Source organism: Molossus molossus, unplaced genomic scaffold (assembly GCF_014108415.1).
Source record: "Molossus molossus isolate mMolMol1 unplaced genomic scaffold, mMolMol1.p scaffold_m16_p_10, whole genome shotgun sequence".
NCBI classification, from domain to species: Eukaryota; Metazoa; Chordata; class Mammalia; order Chiroptera; family Molossidae; genus Molossus; species Molossus molossus.
Genome location: NW_023425345.1, coordinates 104,067,929 through 104,082,571, shown reverse-complemented (window position 1 = coordinate 104,082,571; position 14,643 = coordinate 104,067,929). Strand labels below are relative to the sequence as shown.

The 14,643-nt window shown below is 44.2% G+C and overlaps 1 protein-coding gene and 1 pseudogene across 1 annotated transcript; one reads left to right on the top strand and one right to left on the bottom strand.

Moving 5' to 3' along the window:
* The first annotated feature begins 383 nt into the window (after positions 1–383).
* On the top strand, positions 384–1,893 carry LOC118623837 (annotated as a pseudogene).
* Positions 1,894–5,960: 4,067 nt separating this feature from the next.
* On the bottom strand, positions 5,961–6,368 carry LOC118623491 (60S ribosomal protein L32-like). Its single transcript, XM_036251131.1, has one exon. It carries the CDS (start codon positions 6,366–6,368, stop codon positions 5,961–5,963), a length of 408 nt encoding a protein of 135 aa, XP_036107024.1.
* Positions 6,369–14,643: the final 8,275 nt, after the last annotated feature.

Here is a 14,643-nt window from a genome sequence, read left to right as displayed (position 1 = left end):
GTCCTCACATAACTGTGGAGGCCCACAAGTCCCAGGTCTGCAGTCTGCAGCTGGAGACCTAGGGGAGCCGGGTGGTGTAAATTCCCATCCAAAGGCCAGTAGATTTGAAACCCAGAAAGAGTCCGAAGACAGGGAAAAACAATGTCCCATTTCAAAGGCCGTTAGGCAGGAGAACTTTCTCTTACAAGAGAGTCAGCTATTTTTTCTCTTCCCGCCTTCAAATGATGGGGTGGGGCCACCACGTTAGGGAGGGCAATCTGCTTGACTCACTACCAATTCAAATGTTAATGTCATCCAGACACACCCAGAAACAGGCAAGATCAGCTCTCTGGGCACCCCAGGGCCCCAGTCAATTTGATACATGAAATTAATCATCCCGAGGTATGGGGTCCTCGAAGGCTGTAGGCACTCGATGGAGAAGTGGCTCGCCGGTGCCCCGGGCTGCTAACCTCTCGCTGCCTGCATTTCCGCAGCGCGGCCGCAGGACCGTGCTGGCTTCGCGCGTGGCGCGCGGCTCGTGGGGCGCATCACGCGGGGCCGCATGGGCGCCGAGGCTGCAGCCGGGCACGGGGCGCGCCCTCGGGGCCCTCCTGCCGCCCGCACCCGTCTGCCCGGGCTGCCTGGCGGAGCGCTGGTGGCGGCGCCCTGCCGTGCTCGGCCTGGGGCCACTGCTCAGGGGCGGGGAAGGCGACCCCGGGCCCAGGCCGGAGAGGGTGCGGCTGCGAGGCCCGGGGCGGACGCTGGGGCCCCGCGAGCGTCACCAGCCTGTATGAAAACCCTCGGACAATCCCAAATATGTTGTCAATGACGAGAATTGGCTTGGCCCCAGTGTTGGGCTATTTGATTATTGAAGATTTTAATATAGCACCAGGAGTTTTTGCTTTAGCTGGGCTAACTGATTTGTTGGATGGATTTATTGCTGGAAACTGGGCCAATCAAAATTCAGCTTTGGGCCCTGGCCAGTTTGGCTCAGTGGTTAGAGCTTCGGCCTGCGGACCGGAGAGTCCTGGGTTCAGTTCCTGCTAAGGGCACGTACCTCGGTTGCAGTTTGTCCCCGGCCCCGGTTGGGGTCGTGTGGGTGGCAACTACTTGATGGTGTCTCTCTCACATCGATGTTTCTCTCTCTCCCTTCCTCCTTCTCTCCCTCCCACTCTATCTGAAGATAAATGCAAAAAAAAAAAAAAAGGTGTCCTCGGGTGAGAATAAATAAATAAAAATGCATTGCTGTCTAAGGCCCCATGCTCAGTGCTGGCACGGGGGTGGTGTTTGGTAGAACTGCACACACAACACAAATACACAGAAACAAAAATAAATAAATAAAAATAAAAAAAGGTTGCCAGTTCGATTCCCCGTCAGAGCACATGCTCAGGTTGTGGGTCCAATCCCCGGGGGGGGGGGGGGGGGGGGGGCGTGCAGGAGGTGGACAATCGATGTTCTCTCACATCAATGTTTCTATCTCACTCTCTCTTCCATTCTTCTCTCTCTAAAATCAATAAAGAAAAAAAATTTTTTTTTTTTTAAAAATCAGCTTTGGGAAGTGCTCTTGATCCACTTGCTGATAAAATACTTATCAGTATCTTATATGTTAGCTTGACTTATGCAGATCTTATTCCAGTTCCACTTACATATATGATAATTTCAAGAGATGTAACGTTGATTGCTGCTGTTTTATATGTCAGATATCGAACTCTTTCAACACCGGTTAAAACCAACCTTCATCAGCAAGGTAAACACAGCAGTCCAGTTCATCTTGGTGGCAGCTCCAGTTTTCAATTATGCTGATGCATTTGCCTTCAGATACTGTGGTGTTTCACAGTTTCCACCACCGTTGCATCAGCTTATAGTTGTTATCATTATGGCCGGAAACCTGTTCAGGTGATAAAAGGCAGATGAAGGTCATCCCTCATCTCATGAGCAAAGAAGTACTGTGCATCATTGGCGGCAAGGCCAGGAGGAATATACGGGAAGTTCTCTATTTTGGTGTTCATCTTGAAAGGGACTTGTCAGAACAAACCGTATCATCAGCGTTTAACTAATGTGCATTGAAAATAAGCTTGATCATGGGCATATGCAGAATTTCCAATGGAATTTTAAATACAAATAAAACTATCATTTAGAATTTTTTATCTTAGGTTTCTTGATTAACTTACAAGGAACCAATTAATTCCAATTACTGTCAGTCATTTATTAAAATAATAATTTAAAAAAAATAGTCCGAGCATGGAAACTAGGGAATTTCCTAGGTTTAAATATATATAGCCTACACACCTGGGCTACACAATTTTATGTTTGATTTGATTGGTGTACATACTAACAGTTCATGTGGTTAATATTTGATCATTTAGAATAATGAAAATAAAGGTAGCTTAGTTGTAGATGAAGTAAACTTGTAAAGAGATTATAAAGATCAAAATAGAGGGTATTGAAGTTCATGTTCAGTAGTCTTCCAACCTCTGAGGTGCCTAATAGTTTATTTATCAGGATAACAAGTAACAGGGGCAGTTGGAATATGAAAACATATCCATGAGCCTACATCATCCAAGAGGCGGTGAATATATCATGCCTTCCCACGGTATTTCTAACATAGCAATGTTTGTATGATAACTGGAACCTGTACTCATATGTTATGTAAATAATATGACACTGTATTTTTTTAAGATTTTTAAACTTTGAGGAATATTCTTTTGTTCAGATGTTGAAAGAATAAAAATTCTGGGGGAAAAAAATTAATCATCCCACATGGTGTCCAAGTTGTGGACATCTGTGCACAGCTTTTCGTAGAGACGTGTTTCAGTTCTAAGAGGGCAGTGGCTGGGCTTCACAGTGAGTGCCCATCCAACTTTCTAAAGAATCTGTGGAGTGTTTGCCAAAGTGGTAAATAACAGGCTGGGAAATGCCACTAATATCCCTGGCCGGTTTGGCTCAGCGCTTGGAGTGTCAGCCTGAGGACCAGAGAGTCGAGTCCCGGGTTCATTATCGCTAGGGGCACGTACCAAAAAAAAAAAAAGAAATGCCACTAATAGAGTAGAAGAGTTCCAGGTAGAGCTGCCTAAGAACTAGATCAGCAGTTCTAGAAATTTAGCCTGCACTAGAGTCGCTGGAGGTGCTGCTTGTTTTCTTAAAATTTGTATTGCCCAGTACTGTAAGTGCTTGGAAGAGTATATGTCAGCTCCATCTACCCAATATAAGGAATAATAAAAGCTGAAAGCTCAAGTATCCACCATCTGGACTAAAAAATACAATACTACAAACATGTATGAAGCTCCCATTTGCCTCTTTCTCATCACAACACCCTTCCTCCCCAGCAGAGGTAAGCTTTATCCTAAAATTTCATGTCAATAATGCCCTTGTTTGTCTTTATGGTTTTATAATATATGCATGTATCCCTAAACAGTAAATATTATTTAATTTTCTTTTGACAGTTGACCCTTGAGCAACATGGGGGTTGAGCTGCTGACCCCCCGTGCAGTCAAATATCCACATGGCCCTGGCCAGTTTGGCTCAATGGTTAGAGTGTCAGCCCGCAGACCAAAGAGTCCCAGGTTTGGTTCCCACTAAGGGCACGTACCTCGGTTGCAGTTTGTCCCCTGCCCCAGTTGGTGTCATGTGGGTGGCAACCACTCGATGTGTCTCTCTCACATCAATGTTTCTCTCTCTTTCTCTCTCCTTCCTGCTCTATCTGAAGATAAATGCAAAAATGTCCTCGGGTAAGGATAAAAAATAAAAAATAACTTTGTTTAAAAAAAAATCCACATGTAACTTTTGATTTCCCAAAACTTAACTAATAGCCTACTGTTAACCAGAAGCCTTACCGATAACATAGTCAATGAACACATATTTTGTATGTTACATGCACAATTTATTGTATTTTATAATAAAGTAAGCTAGAGAAAAAAAATCATAAAGAAGAGAAATACATTTACAATAATGTATGTATTTATTGAAAAATTTCTGTGTATAAGTGGACCCGCAAACTTCAAACCCGTGTTGTTCAAGAGCTAACTGTGTTTTGGACTTTGTGTAAATAGCATCAGTGTATATTCAGACATGCCCTGCTTACTGATGGGATGCATTCTGAGAAGTGCAACTAGGCAATCTGTCATTGTGCGAACACACAGAGCCACTTATACCAACCTAGATGGTATGGCCCGCTACACACCTGGGCTACATGGCCTAGCCTATTGCTCCTGGGCTATATCCTGTACAGCACATCACTATACAAAACAACATGAGATTAAATCAAGGACAAGATAAAATGATGCAATCAACAGACATGGTAGACACGAGATGTGTGAGGCTGCTGCTGTTGGTACACAGCTACTGTTTTATAGCAAACTTTTTTTATATGTAGAAAGAGTACACTCTAAACTACAAATAAAAAGTATAGTATAGTAGCCCGGCCAATGTGGTTCAGTGGGTTGAGCATCCTCCCATGGACTGAGAAGTCAGGGTTCGATTCCCAGTCAGGGCACATGCCTATTGCAGGTTCTATCCCCAGGTGGGGTGTGCAGGAGGCAGCCGATTGATGTATTTCTCTCACATTGATGTTTCTATCTCTCTCTTTCTTCCTTTCTCTCTAAAAAACAAATTAATAAAATAAAATAAAAATGTTAAGTATAGTATAGTAGATTCATAACCCAGTAACGTCATTTATTTTTATTATTATTATTATTATTATTATGAAGAATTGTGCACTGTATGTAACTGCATGTGCTGTAGTTGCATGGGACTGGCAGCACGGTCTGTTTAAACCAGCATCACCGAAGACACGTGAGTAACGTGTTGTGCTACAATGTTCTGATGACTATGACATCACTAGGAGATAGGAATCTTTCAGCTCTGTTATCATCTTCCAGGACCACTGTGTTACATGTGGTCTGTTACTGACCAAAGTGTCATTATGGGGCGCATGTCTCTATAGTCTTTTGAAACTTGCTTTTTGCTCCTTAAAACTATGTTTCTGAGAATTACCCATATTGTTGAGTTAAACTGGTTTGCTCATGTTTGTTGCTGTGTATTGTATTGCTATATTCATTGTATTCATTACCTGTTCGACTACTGATGGGAATTCAGGTTGTTTTTAGCTTTAGGCTAATGTAACAGTGATGCTGTGAACTTGTACATGTTTCCAGGGATTATGTGGCAGCAAATCTCTACTTTATACACTGAGAGTAAAATTGCTTTTTCATTTACAAGTTTAAGTGCATTAGGCAATACCAAATTGTTTTACAAAATGATCACAAGCTACAAATAAATAGCATTAGTAATGAATGGTAAACACTAAGAGAATATTATGATTAGCTGTATGTCAATAAATTTAAGAAAGTATGTAAAATGAAAAATTCCTCGAAAAATATAATTATTAAAACTGACTCCAGAAAAAAAGAAAACCTGAATGCTCTTATAAATTAAATAAATTGAACCAGTGGCTAAAATCCTTGCCACAAAGAACACACTAGGCTCTGGTAGTTTCATAAGAGAATTCTACCAAATATTCATAAAACATAACATTTTAATTCTATATAAACTTTTTAGATTTCTCATTTCTTTCTTGCATTTCAGAACTTTTCCTGCTTTCTGAAGTATGTACATTAGAACTTTCTCTAGTGAAGCAAACGCTCAGTTTTCATTGCTCTGAAATATCTAATCTCAAGACAGTTTCAATGTATATAGAAATTTAGGCTAATGGTACTTAGAAAATGTCATCCAACTGTCTTTTGACCTCCATTACAGAGGAAAAAGACAACATAAGTCTAATTGTTATAGTATTGAAATTAATTTCTGTCATTTCTGTCATTGCTTTAAGAATTACATTCTCTTTACTTTGATATTCAGCACTTTTATTATAACAAACTCACACAGGGATTTTGGTGTGTTTTTTTGTTTTGTTTTTGGTTTTTTTTTTTGATGGTAGAATTTTATGGTTTTATTAACATAAATACAATGTGTACACAATCCGTCTATTCATTTTCTTCGCTGTGCAGCCTGGCATTGGGATTGGTGACTCTGGTGGCCAGCTGGGCTGCTCTTTCCACAATAGCTTTGCAGGTCTTTGAAGAGACGTTGTGAGCAGTCTCAGCACAGTGAGATTTGTTGCACATCAGCAGCACTTCAAGCTCCTTGACGTTGTGGACCAGAAACTTACAGAAGCCACTGGGCAGCATGTGTTTTGTTTTCTTGTTGCTCCCATAACCAATGTTGGGCATCAAGATCTGGCCCTTGAATCTTCTGCGCACCCCATTGTCAAAACCTCTAGGTTTTCGCCAGTTTCGCTTAATTTTGACGTATCGGTCTGACTGGTGCCGGATGAACTTCTTGGTCCTCTTTTTGACAATCTTGGGTTTCACAAGGGGTCTGAGGGCAGCCATGGTGCCCAGCAGAAGGCTGCGGCCCACTCTGTAGGCAGTCCCGAGGAAGAGAGGGGGAGGTGGCGCGCCATGTGTTTTTTTAAACTCATCTTTATTGTTGAATGTATTACTGATATTCCCACCCTTTTTTCCCCATTGACTCCCTCCTCCCCAATCCCAACCCCTCCTGCCTTCCCCACACTATTCTTGGTGTCCATTGGTTATGCATATATTCATAGAAGTTCTTTGGTTTATCTTTTTCCACCTTCCCTCCCCCCTTCCCTTTGAGGTTCATCAGTCTAACAACCAATTTGTACTTCTAACTGTTTTTTTGGTTTGTTTTTTTTGGTACATGCCCTTAGCGGAAACCGAACCTGGGACTCTCTGGTCCACAGACCAATGCTCCCATCACTAAGCCAAACCAGCCAGGGCCCAATTTGGGCTTCTTAATTCCTTCATCTTTTTCACCCACCCACCCCAGCCCCTACCCATCTGGCAAGCAACAAAAATTCTCTGTATCGCCCTGGCTGGTTTGGCTGAGCGGTTAGAGCGTCCGCCTGCAGTCCAAAGAGATCCCGGTTCAGTTCTCGCTAGGGGCGCGTACGTCGGTTGCAGTTTGTCCCCGGCCCTGGATAGGTCGTGCGGGTGACAACCACTCGATGTGTCCCTTTCACGTCGATGTTTCTCTCTCTCTCCCCCTCCCACACTATCTGAACAAAAAAAATGGAAAAATGTCCTCAGGTGAGGATAACAACAACAACAACAAAAATTCTCTGTATCTAGGAGTCTGTTTCTGTTCTGTTTGTTCATTTTGTTTGTAGATCCAATTGTTGATAGATATGTATTAATTGCCATTTTATAGTGCATATTTTTGTTCTTCTCCTTCAAGAAGACCCTTCAACATTTCATATAATACTGGTATGGTGATAATGAACTCCTTTAGCTTTTTCTTGTCTGGAAAACTCTTGAGATGTCCATCGATTCTAAATGATAGCTTTGCAGGATAGAGTAGCCTTGGTTGTAGGTCATTGCTCTTCATCACCTTGAATATCTCTTGCCACTCCTTTCTGGCCTGCAAAGTTTCTTTTGAGAAATCAGCTGACAGACTTATGGGAGCTCCTTTGTAGGTAAAGAACTGCTTTTCTCTTGCTGCTTTTGAAAACCTTTGGCATTTTGATAATGATATGTCTTTGTGTGGTCCTCTTTGAGTTTATCTTGTTTGGGACCCTCTGTGCTTCCTGGACTTGTCTGTTTCCTTCTCCAAGTTCAAGAAGTTTTCTGTTATTATTGTTTCAAATAGGTTTTCAATTTCTTGTTCTCTCTCTTCTCCTTCTGGCACCCCTATGATGTAAATGTTGGTACACTTGAAGTTGTCCCAGAGGCTCCTTAAACTATCCTCACTTTTTTTTTTTTTTTTTTTGGATTCTTTTTCTTTTTGCTGATCTGATTGGGTGTTGTTTGCTTCTTGGCTTTACTTACTCTACTATTGACTGCCTGTAAATTGTTCTTTATTTCAGTTAGTGCATCCTTCATTTCTGAGGGGTCCTTTTTTATGTTGTTGATGTTCTCACTAAGTTCCTTGGAGGTCTCCTTAAGTTTCTTGAAGGTCTCACCAAGTTCCTTGAGCAACCTTATAACCAGTGTTTTGAACTCTGCCTCTGATTGATTGCTTATCTCCATTTTGTTTAATTCTTTTTCTGAAGTTTTGTTCTTTTCTTTCATTTGGGACATGTTTCTTTGTCTCCTCATTTTGGCTGCTTCCCTGTGATTGTTTCTGTGTATTAGGTAGAGTTGCTATGTTTCCTAGGCTTTGTAGGGTGGCCTATTATTGTAGATGTCCTGTAGGATCCAGTGGCACAGCCTCCCTGGTCAGCCCAGCTGAGCCCTTGAGGTGAACCTTTAGTGTGGTCTGTACACCCTTCTGTTGTAATTGAATCTTGATTGCTGTTTGCACATCAATGGGAGGGATTTACTCGGCTGATCAGCTGCAAGGACTGGCTGTGCCCCTGACCACTGGCCTGTGAGTACCTTGGAGGATCAACTCTGTAGGGGCCCACCATACAGCAAGACTTACCTCAGCAGGGCTCTGGTACCCACTGAGTCTGCTCACTAACTGTGTCACTTGTGGTTGGATGGTGGTGATTCAATGTGGTCTGAAGCTGTCCACTGGGTGTGCTGGCTCTGGGGCAAGGTCAGCCACTGCCCATGTTTTACCCGGGGTCACCTGGATAAGCTACAGAGTGATCTTCAGATGGCTGCTTCTTATGCTGGGCTTGGAGGTGCCCAGGAGAAGCCAAGTTGTGAACCAAGGCTGGCTGCTTCTAGTGCCAGACCTGGGACCACTTAACAAGAGGTATGGGGCTTGCTGAGACAAGATGCTGCCTGTTTGAGAGATTTTAGAAAACTCTGAAGCAGGATCCAAGACAGGCCAATCCTATGGTAAAGCCACTGGAAACAGCTTGGGTGGGTCCAAAAGTTGGGCGGGGCAGGACCTCAGGGAGTCACCAGGGCAGGGCTACCAGTGTGAGCCAGGTTGCTGGAGTCCCAGATATGGAGACTGTCTGCCGCCCCAGGGAAGGGCTCACCGCCAGCACATCTGTCCAGGAGAGAGCCGCCTTTGCAGCCCTCATCCCGAGGCCAAACAGCTCAGTTTTTCCCTGTATGTCTCTGGCGCCACTCAAGCTGCCTCCCCTCGGAGCTTAGAGGAAACAAGTCCGAGTAAGTGCAAGTGCTCATCCTTTAAGAGGAGCTGCCTGGGGCTCCAGCCGCCTCAGCCTCTCTCAGCCTCAGTTCCCACTGGTTTTCCAGCCAGAAGTGATGGAGATTCTCTTCCTGGCTCTGGAACCCTGAGCTGGGTGCCTGGTGTGGGACGGGGACCCCTCAGTCCTCAGGGAGGACCTTCCCAGCCGAGGTGTCCTCTTGATTTTTATCTGTCACATGTGGGTGTGGGACCAGCCCGCCACCTCCGCCCTCCTACCGGTCTGGATGTGGCTGCTGCTTTAATTCCATAGTTGTAGGACTTCTCTTCAGCTCGATTTCAGATGGTTCTGAATAATGGTTGTGCTGTAGTCTAGTTGTAATTTTGATGTGGTTTTAGGAGGAGGTGATGCCATGTTTACATATGCCACCATCTTGACCGGAAGTCTCTGGATTTTCTTTTTTAATTTCTGCTTCTTTTTTTTTTCTTCTTTTTTTTTTTTTTATGAATTTTTATTTATTTTTTTGTTACAGATATTTTACCTTTTTACCCCATTGGCACCCCCCACCCCACCCCACCCTCTCCCCTCCACCCTGTCCCCGGCTTAGTTGTCCATGTCCATTGGTCATGCATACATGCATATAAGTTCTGTGGTTTATCTCTTCCCACCCCCCCACCCCCCATCCCCTCTTCTGAGGGATGTCAGTCTGTGCCCTACTTCCATGTGTCTGGGTCTACTGTATTCCTCAGACTGTTATGTTCATTATATTCCGTATATAAGTGAGATCATGTGGTATTTGTCTTTTTCTGCTTGGCTTCTTTCACTTAGGATAATACTTTCCAGGTCCCTCCATGTCGTCTCAAAGGATAAGAGATCTTTCTTTCTTACTGCTGCATAGTACTCCATTGTGTATATGTACCACAGCTTTTTTATCCATTCGTCTACTGGTGGACACTGGGCTGTTTCCAGATCTTAGCTATTGTAAATAGTGCTGCTATGAACATGGGGGTACATATATTCTTCCTGATTGGTGTTTCAGGCTTCTTAGGGTATATTCCCAGCAGTGGGATCACTGGGTCAAATGGAAGTTCAATTTTTAATTTTTTGAGGTAGCACCATATTGTTTTCCATAGCGGCTGCACCAGTCTGCATTCCCACCAGCAGTGTATTAGAGTCCCCTTTTCTCCACACCCTCGCCAACACTTGTTGTTTGATGATTTGTTGATGGCGGCCATTCTGACAGGTGTGAGGTGATACCTCATTGTTGTTTTAATTTGCATCTCTCTGATGATTAGTGATGTTGAGCATTTCTTCATATGTCTCTTGGCCATTTGTATGTCCTGTTTGGAGAGGTGTCTATTCAGCTCCTCTGCCCATTTTTTAATTGGGTTCTTTGTCTTCCTTTTGTGGAGTTGTATGAGCACTCTATATATTTTGGAAATTAACCCCTTATCTGATACATCATTGGCAATGATGTTCTCCCATACAGTGGGTTGCCTTTCCATTTTGATGATTGTTTCTTTTGCTGTGCAGAAGCTTTTTAGTTTGATGTAGTCCCATAATTTCTGCTTCTTAAATATGAGGATTGCTCTCCCTCATCAACTCTGGAAATTTCTTAGCCATTATCTCTTCAAATAGTATTTTTTTATTTTTGGAACTACAATTAAATTTATATCAGATATTTTATTTTTACTTTTTTTTTATTGTTAACACTATTACAGATGTCCCCCATTTCCCCCCATTTTGCCCACCTCCATCCAGTTTCATCATCCCCTTCCCTCTGGCCATATCACCACACTGTTGTCTGTGTCTGTGAGTTATGCATATGTGTTCTTTGGCTAATCCCTTTACCTTCTTTCACCCAGTCCCTCCACCTCCCTCCCCTCTGACAGGGCATGTATCCATGCCTCTATTTCTATTTTGTTTGTCAGTTTATTTTGTTCATTAGATTCCACATATAAGTGAGATCATATGTTATTTGTCTTTCTCTGATTGGCTTATTTCACTCAGCATAATAATCCCCAGGTTCATTCATGCTATTTCAAAAGGTAAAATTTCCTTCTTTTTATGGGCTGCATGGTATTCCATTGTGTAAATATACCACAGCTTTTTTTATCCACTCATCTACTGTTGGGCAGTTGGGCTGTTTCCAGATTGACTCAGTTTTATCTGTGCCTGATCTGCTATTTAACTCACCCACTTATATGAAGTTTCTAACTTCAAGTATACTAATTTTCAATCCTCAAAGTTCTACTTTATTAATGTTTTGGTCTCATAAGTCCATTTTGACTTCCATATATTAATCTCCTTTATTTCTTTAAATATTCACTTTACATTTTCCCATAGTTAATATATAGTATCTTCAGTTTTTATGGGTCTGTGGTTGTGATTTCTCTCCGCTGACCCTCATTGTTTTCTGTGCATTTACTGACATGTGTTTGGGAAATTTTCTTCTTTAGAACTTTTCTGTTGGAAATTTTTGAGGTCTAGTTTTGAGTCCTGGCGACATTCCTAATTCAGGTACCTTGGTTCCATATTTTGACTTAGGTTTTCTCAGACCACTCACATAGTATAAATTCTGACCGCACACCATGTGAATGAGAGTTTGAGGTTTGTATTTCTCAGGAGAGAGTGAAACAAAGATCTTTACCTTTACAATGTAGTAGGGTGAGGTGAATAATTTAAAAGACATAAAAATGAGAAAATTGAAATACTTAGAATCTGATAAGTGCATGCAAAGAAAAAAAAAGTGCAGCCCAGTAAAGGGATTAGGAGTATAGTGGGGTGGAAAGGTTTGCAACATTTAATAGATTCAACAGGGTACGCCTTCCTAGAAAAGTGACATTTGAGCAAAGCCTTAAAGGGGGTAAAGGATATATAAGTGAAGAGAGAGAACCCAAGGAAACACTAGGGAGGTCGTGGGTTCAATTCCTGGTGAAGGGCACATACCTGGGTTGCAGGTTCGATCCCCAGCCCCAGTTGGGGTCATGCAGAGGCAACCAATTGATGAGTCTCCCTCACATCAATATTTCTCTCTCCACCCCTCCCTCCCTCCCACACGATCTAAAAAATCAATGGAAAAATATCCTTGGGTGAAGATTAACAACAACAACAACAAAAATTATTATTTTATTTACCCTTACACAGATCACAGGTAAAATTAATTATATGCACAAAGAAATGAGGCTTGGTGAGTACAAACAGAAACAACAGCACAAATAGACCTACCAAGTCTTCCAATTTAGAATTATCAGACACAGAACATAAAATAACTATGTTTACTGTTTAAAGAACTAAAAGACAAGACTGAAATATAGAGAACAAGAGGTTCGCTCTGTCTCCAGCTCCATTTTCTCCACCAGGGGCCCAGGATCTCCTGGTGGTGGGAGCAGCTAGTACCTCCAACCTCCCTTCAGAGGCAGATGAACCCGCCAGGACATGGGCAGGGGTCGGAGTGGAGGGAGCAGTGGCCTCTGCAAGTATGGGGAATGAAGTAACCAGGGGTGGGGGGTCAGGCCATGGAGGGCCCCCCTATCAGGGACCAAGGGCTGCTGTTGCCTGGGATTCGTGGGTGGAGAGCCTGGGGGCCCTGGCAAGCCTCACAGTGGTGGAGACCCCGGTGGGGGTGGGGGTGGGGGTCCCAGGAGGTGGAGGGAAACAAGACTTTCAGGGACATTCCACAGGAGATATGACCATCACCAACCAGAGCCTGGAGGAGGGCCGAGAAACACGAGCTTTGTGAGATAGAGCACTGGAAGCCCCCAGGAGGAGGACCCGGCGAATCCCAGCTGGTGGAAATGGACACATGCTTCTGGCTGCAGGCAGGGCTAGGCCCAAGGAAGGAGCAGCATGTCCCCAACAATGCCATCAGACACTAAGACTGCCACAGCAAACGTATCCAGATGCAGCATGTCCCACACCTGGAGCTGGGGGTGAATGAGTGGGCATGTGAGGAGTTCACCAGCCACTGGCACACAGGGACATGGACCACATGATGAATGCCATCCAGGGAACCTCAGCGCCACCTGGACATGGCTCAGGTGGATCCCCTGCTGTGTGGAGGCCAAGCCACTAGGTCATGACATCAATAGCCGTTCACGAGATCCACCTGACATGCTGGGGCCAGGGCTATGGGATTAGCTCTGGGGGAGGCCAAATGTCCAGCCCTCTGGAAATAAGGAGGCTGTGACTTCGTCCTTAGTGACACCCCCAACAGAGGGACCAGGCAGCGTTCACGTTGACACTGCCAACTAATCTTGCCCCTCAGGGCACAGGGGTGGGGTCTCATGAGGTGACCCTTGAAGAGGACACAGGCATCTAGAGGACAAACCCCAGACACAGGAGAAGCACAGACAGAGGGCAAATGGAATCGCCCCTCCCCCACCAGACTCAGAGCTGACGACATGGCGGGGAGGATGAGGTCCCCAGGGAAGGTGAGATCTGGCTCCTCCCCCTTTTTTCCTTTTTTCAGTAGTCCTCTTCTCTCTTCCCCCTCTTTCTTTCTTTTTTTTTTTTTTATTCTCACCCGAGGACATTTTTCAATATTTTGTTTAGATAGAGTGGGAGGAAGAGAGAGAGAAACATCAACATGAGAGAGACACATCGAGTGGCTGCCACCCACACGACCCAACCAGGACCAGGGACAAACTGCAACCGAGGTACGTGCCCTTAGCGGGAACCGAACTCGGATCTCTCCGGACCGCAGGCTGACGCTCTAACCGCTGAGCCAAACCAGCCAGGGCTCCTCCCCCTTTCTTTTTTTTTTTTTTTTTATCCTCACCCGAGTACATTTTTCCATTTTTTGTACAGATAGAGTGGGAGGGAGAGAGAGGAAAGGAGAGAGAGAGAGAAACATCGATGTGAAGGGACACATCGAGTGGCTGCCACCCGCACGACCAACCAGGGCCGGGGACAAACTGCAACCAAAGCACGTGCCCTTAGCGGGAACCGAACCCGGGTCTCTCCAGACCGCAGGCCAACGCTCTAACCGCTGAGCCAAACCAGCCAGGGCTCCTCCCCCTTTCTTACACAAAAGCACACACAACCAAAATCCTATTTTTCAGACCCTTTTCTCTCTGTGTCATACATACATGTAAACTATTCTCTTTCTCTCTCTGTCTCTCATGTTCCCACTCTCCCTCCCCATCCCTTATGGGCTCTTAGAATCCCTAGAGGGCGGGGACGAGCATCTCGCAGATACCTGCCTCGGAGGGACTTCCTGCCACGGTGGGAAACTGCTCACTGGGTTTTATGTTTTTGTTTTTCCAAAGAGAAAGAAACTCTAGGATACATCTGTATTTTTTGTTATTGTTGAGTCTTAATTTTTAATTTAGTTTGGGGAAGTAGATGTTTTAATAAATTTGTTGATTTTAATCTCTCACTGTCCCATATTGAGGGTGGTGGCCAAAGGGGCCATGATAAGAGAAAGGGGAACAAATAGAGCTGGTGACGAGAGCAGCTGGCTCGCCCTGGCCCTCAGGAGCACTTTAGCGGGCACCACCCGCGCAAGGGAGTCCCAGGTGTTCTCCTCTGCTTGCGAAGTCCCAGGTGTTCTCTGCTTGTTCACACAGCTCCTGCTGCATCTGGTATCAAGATGC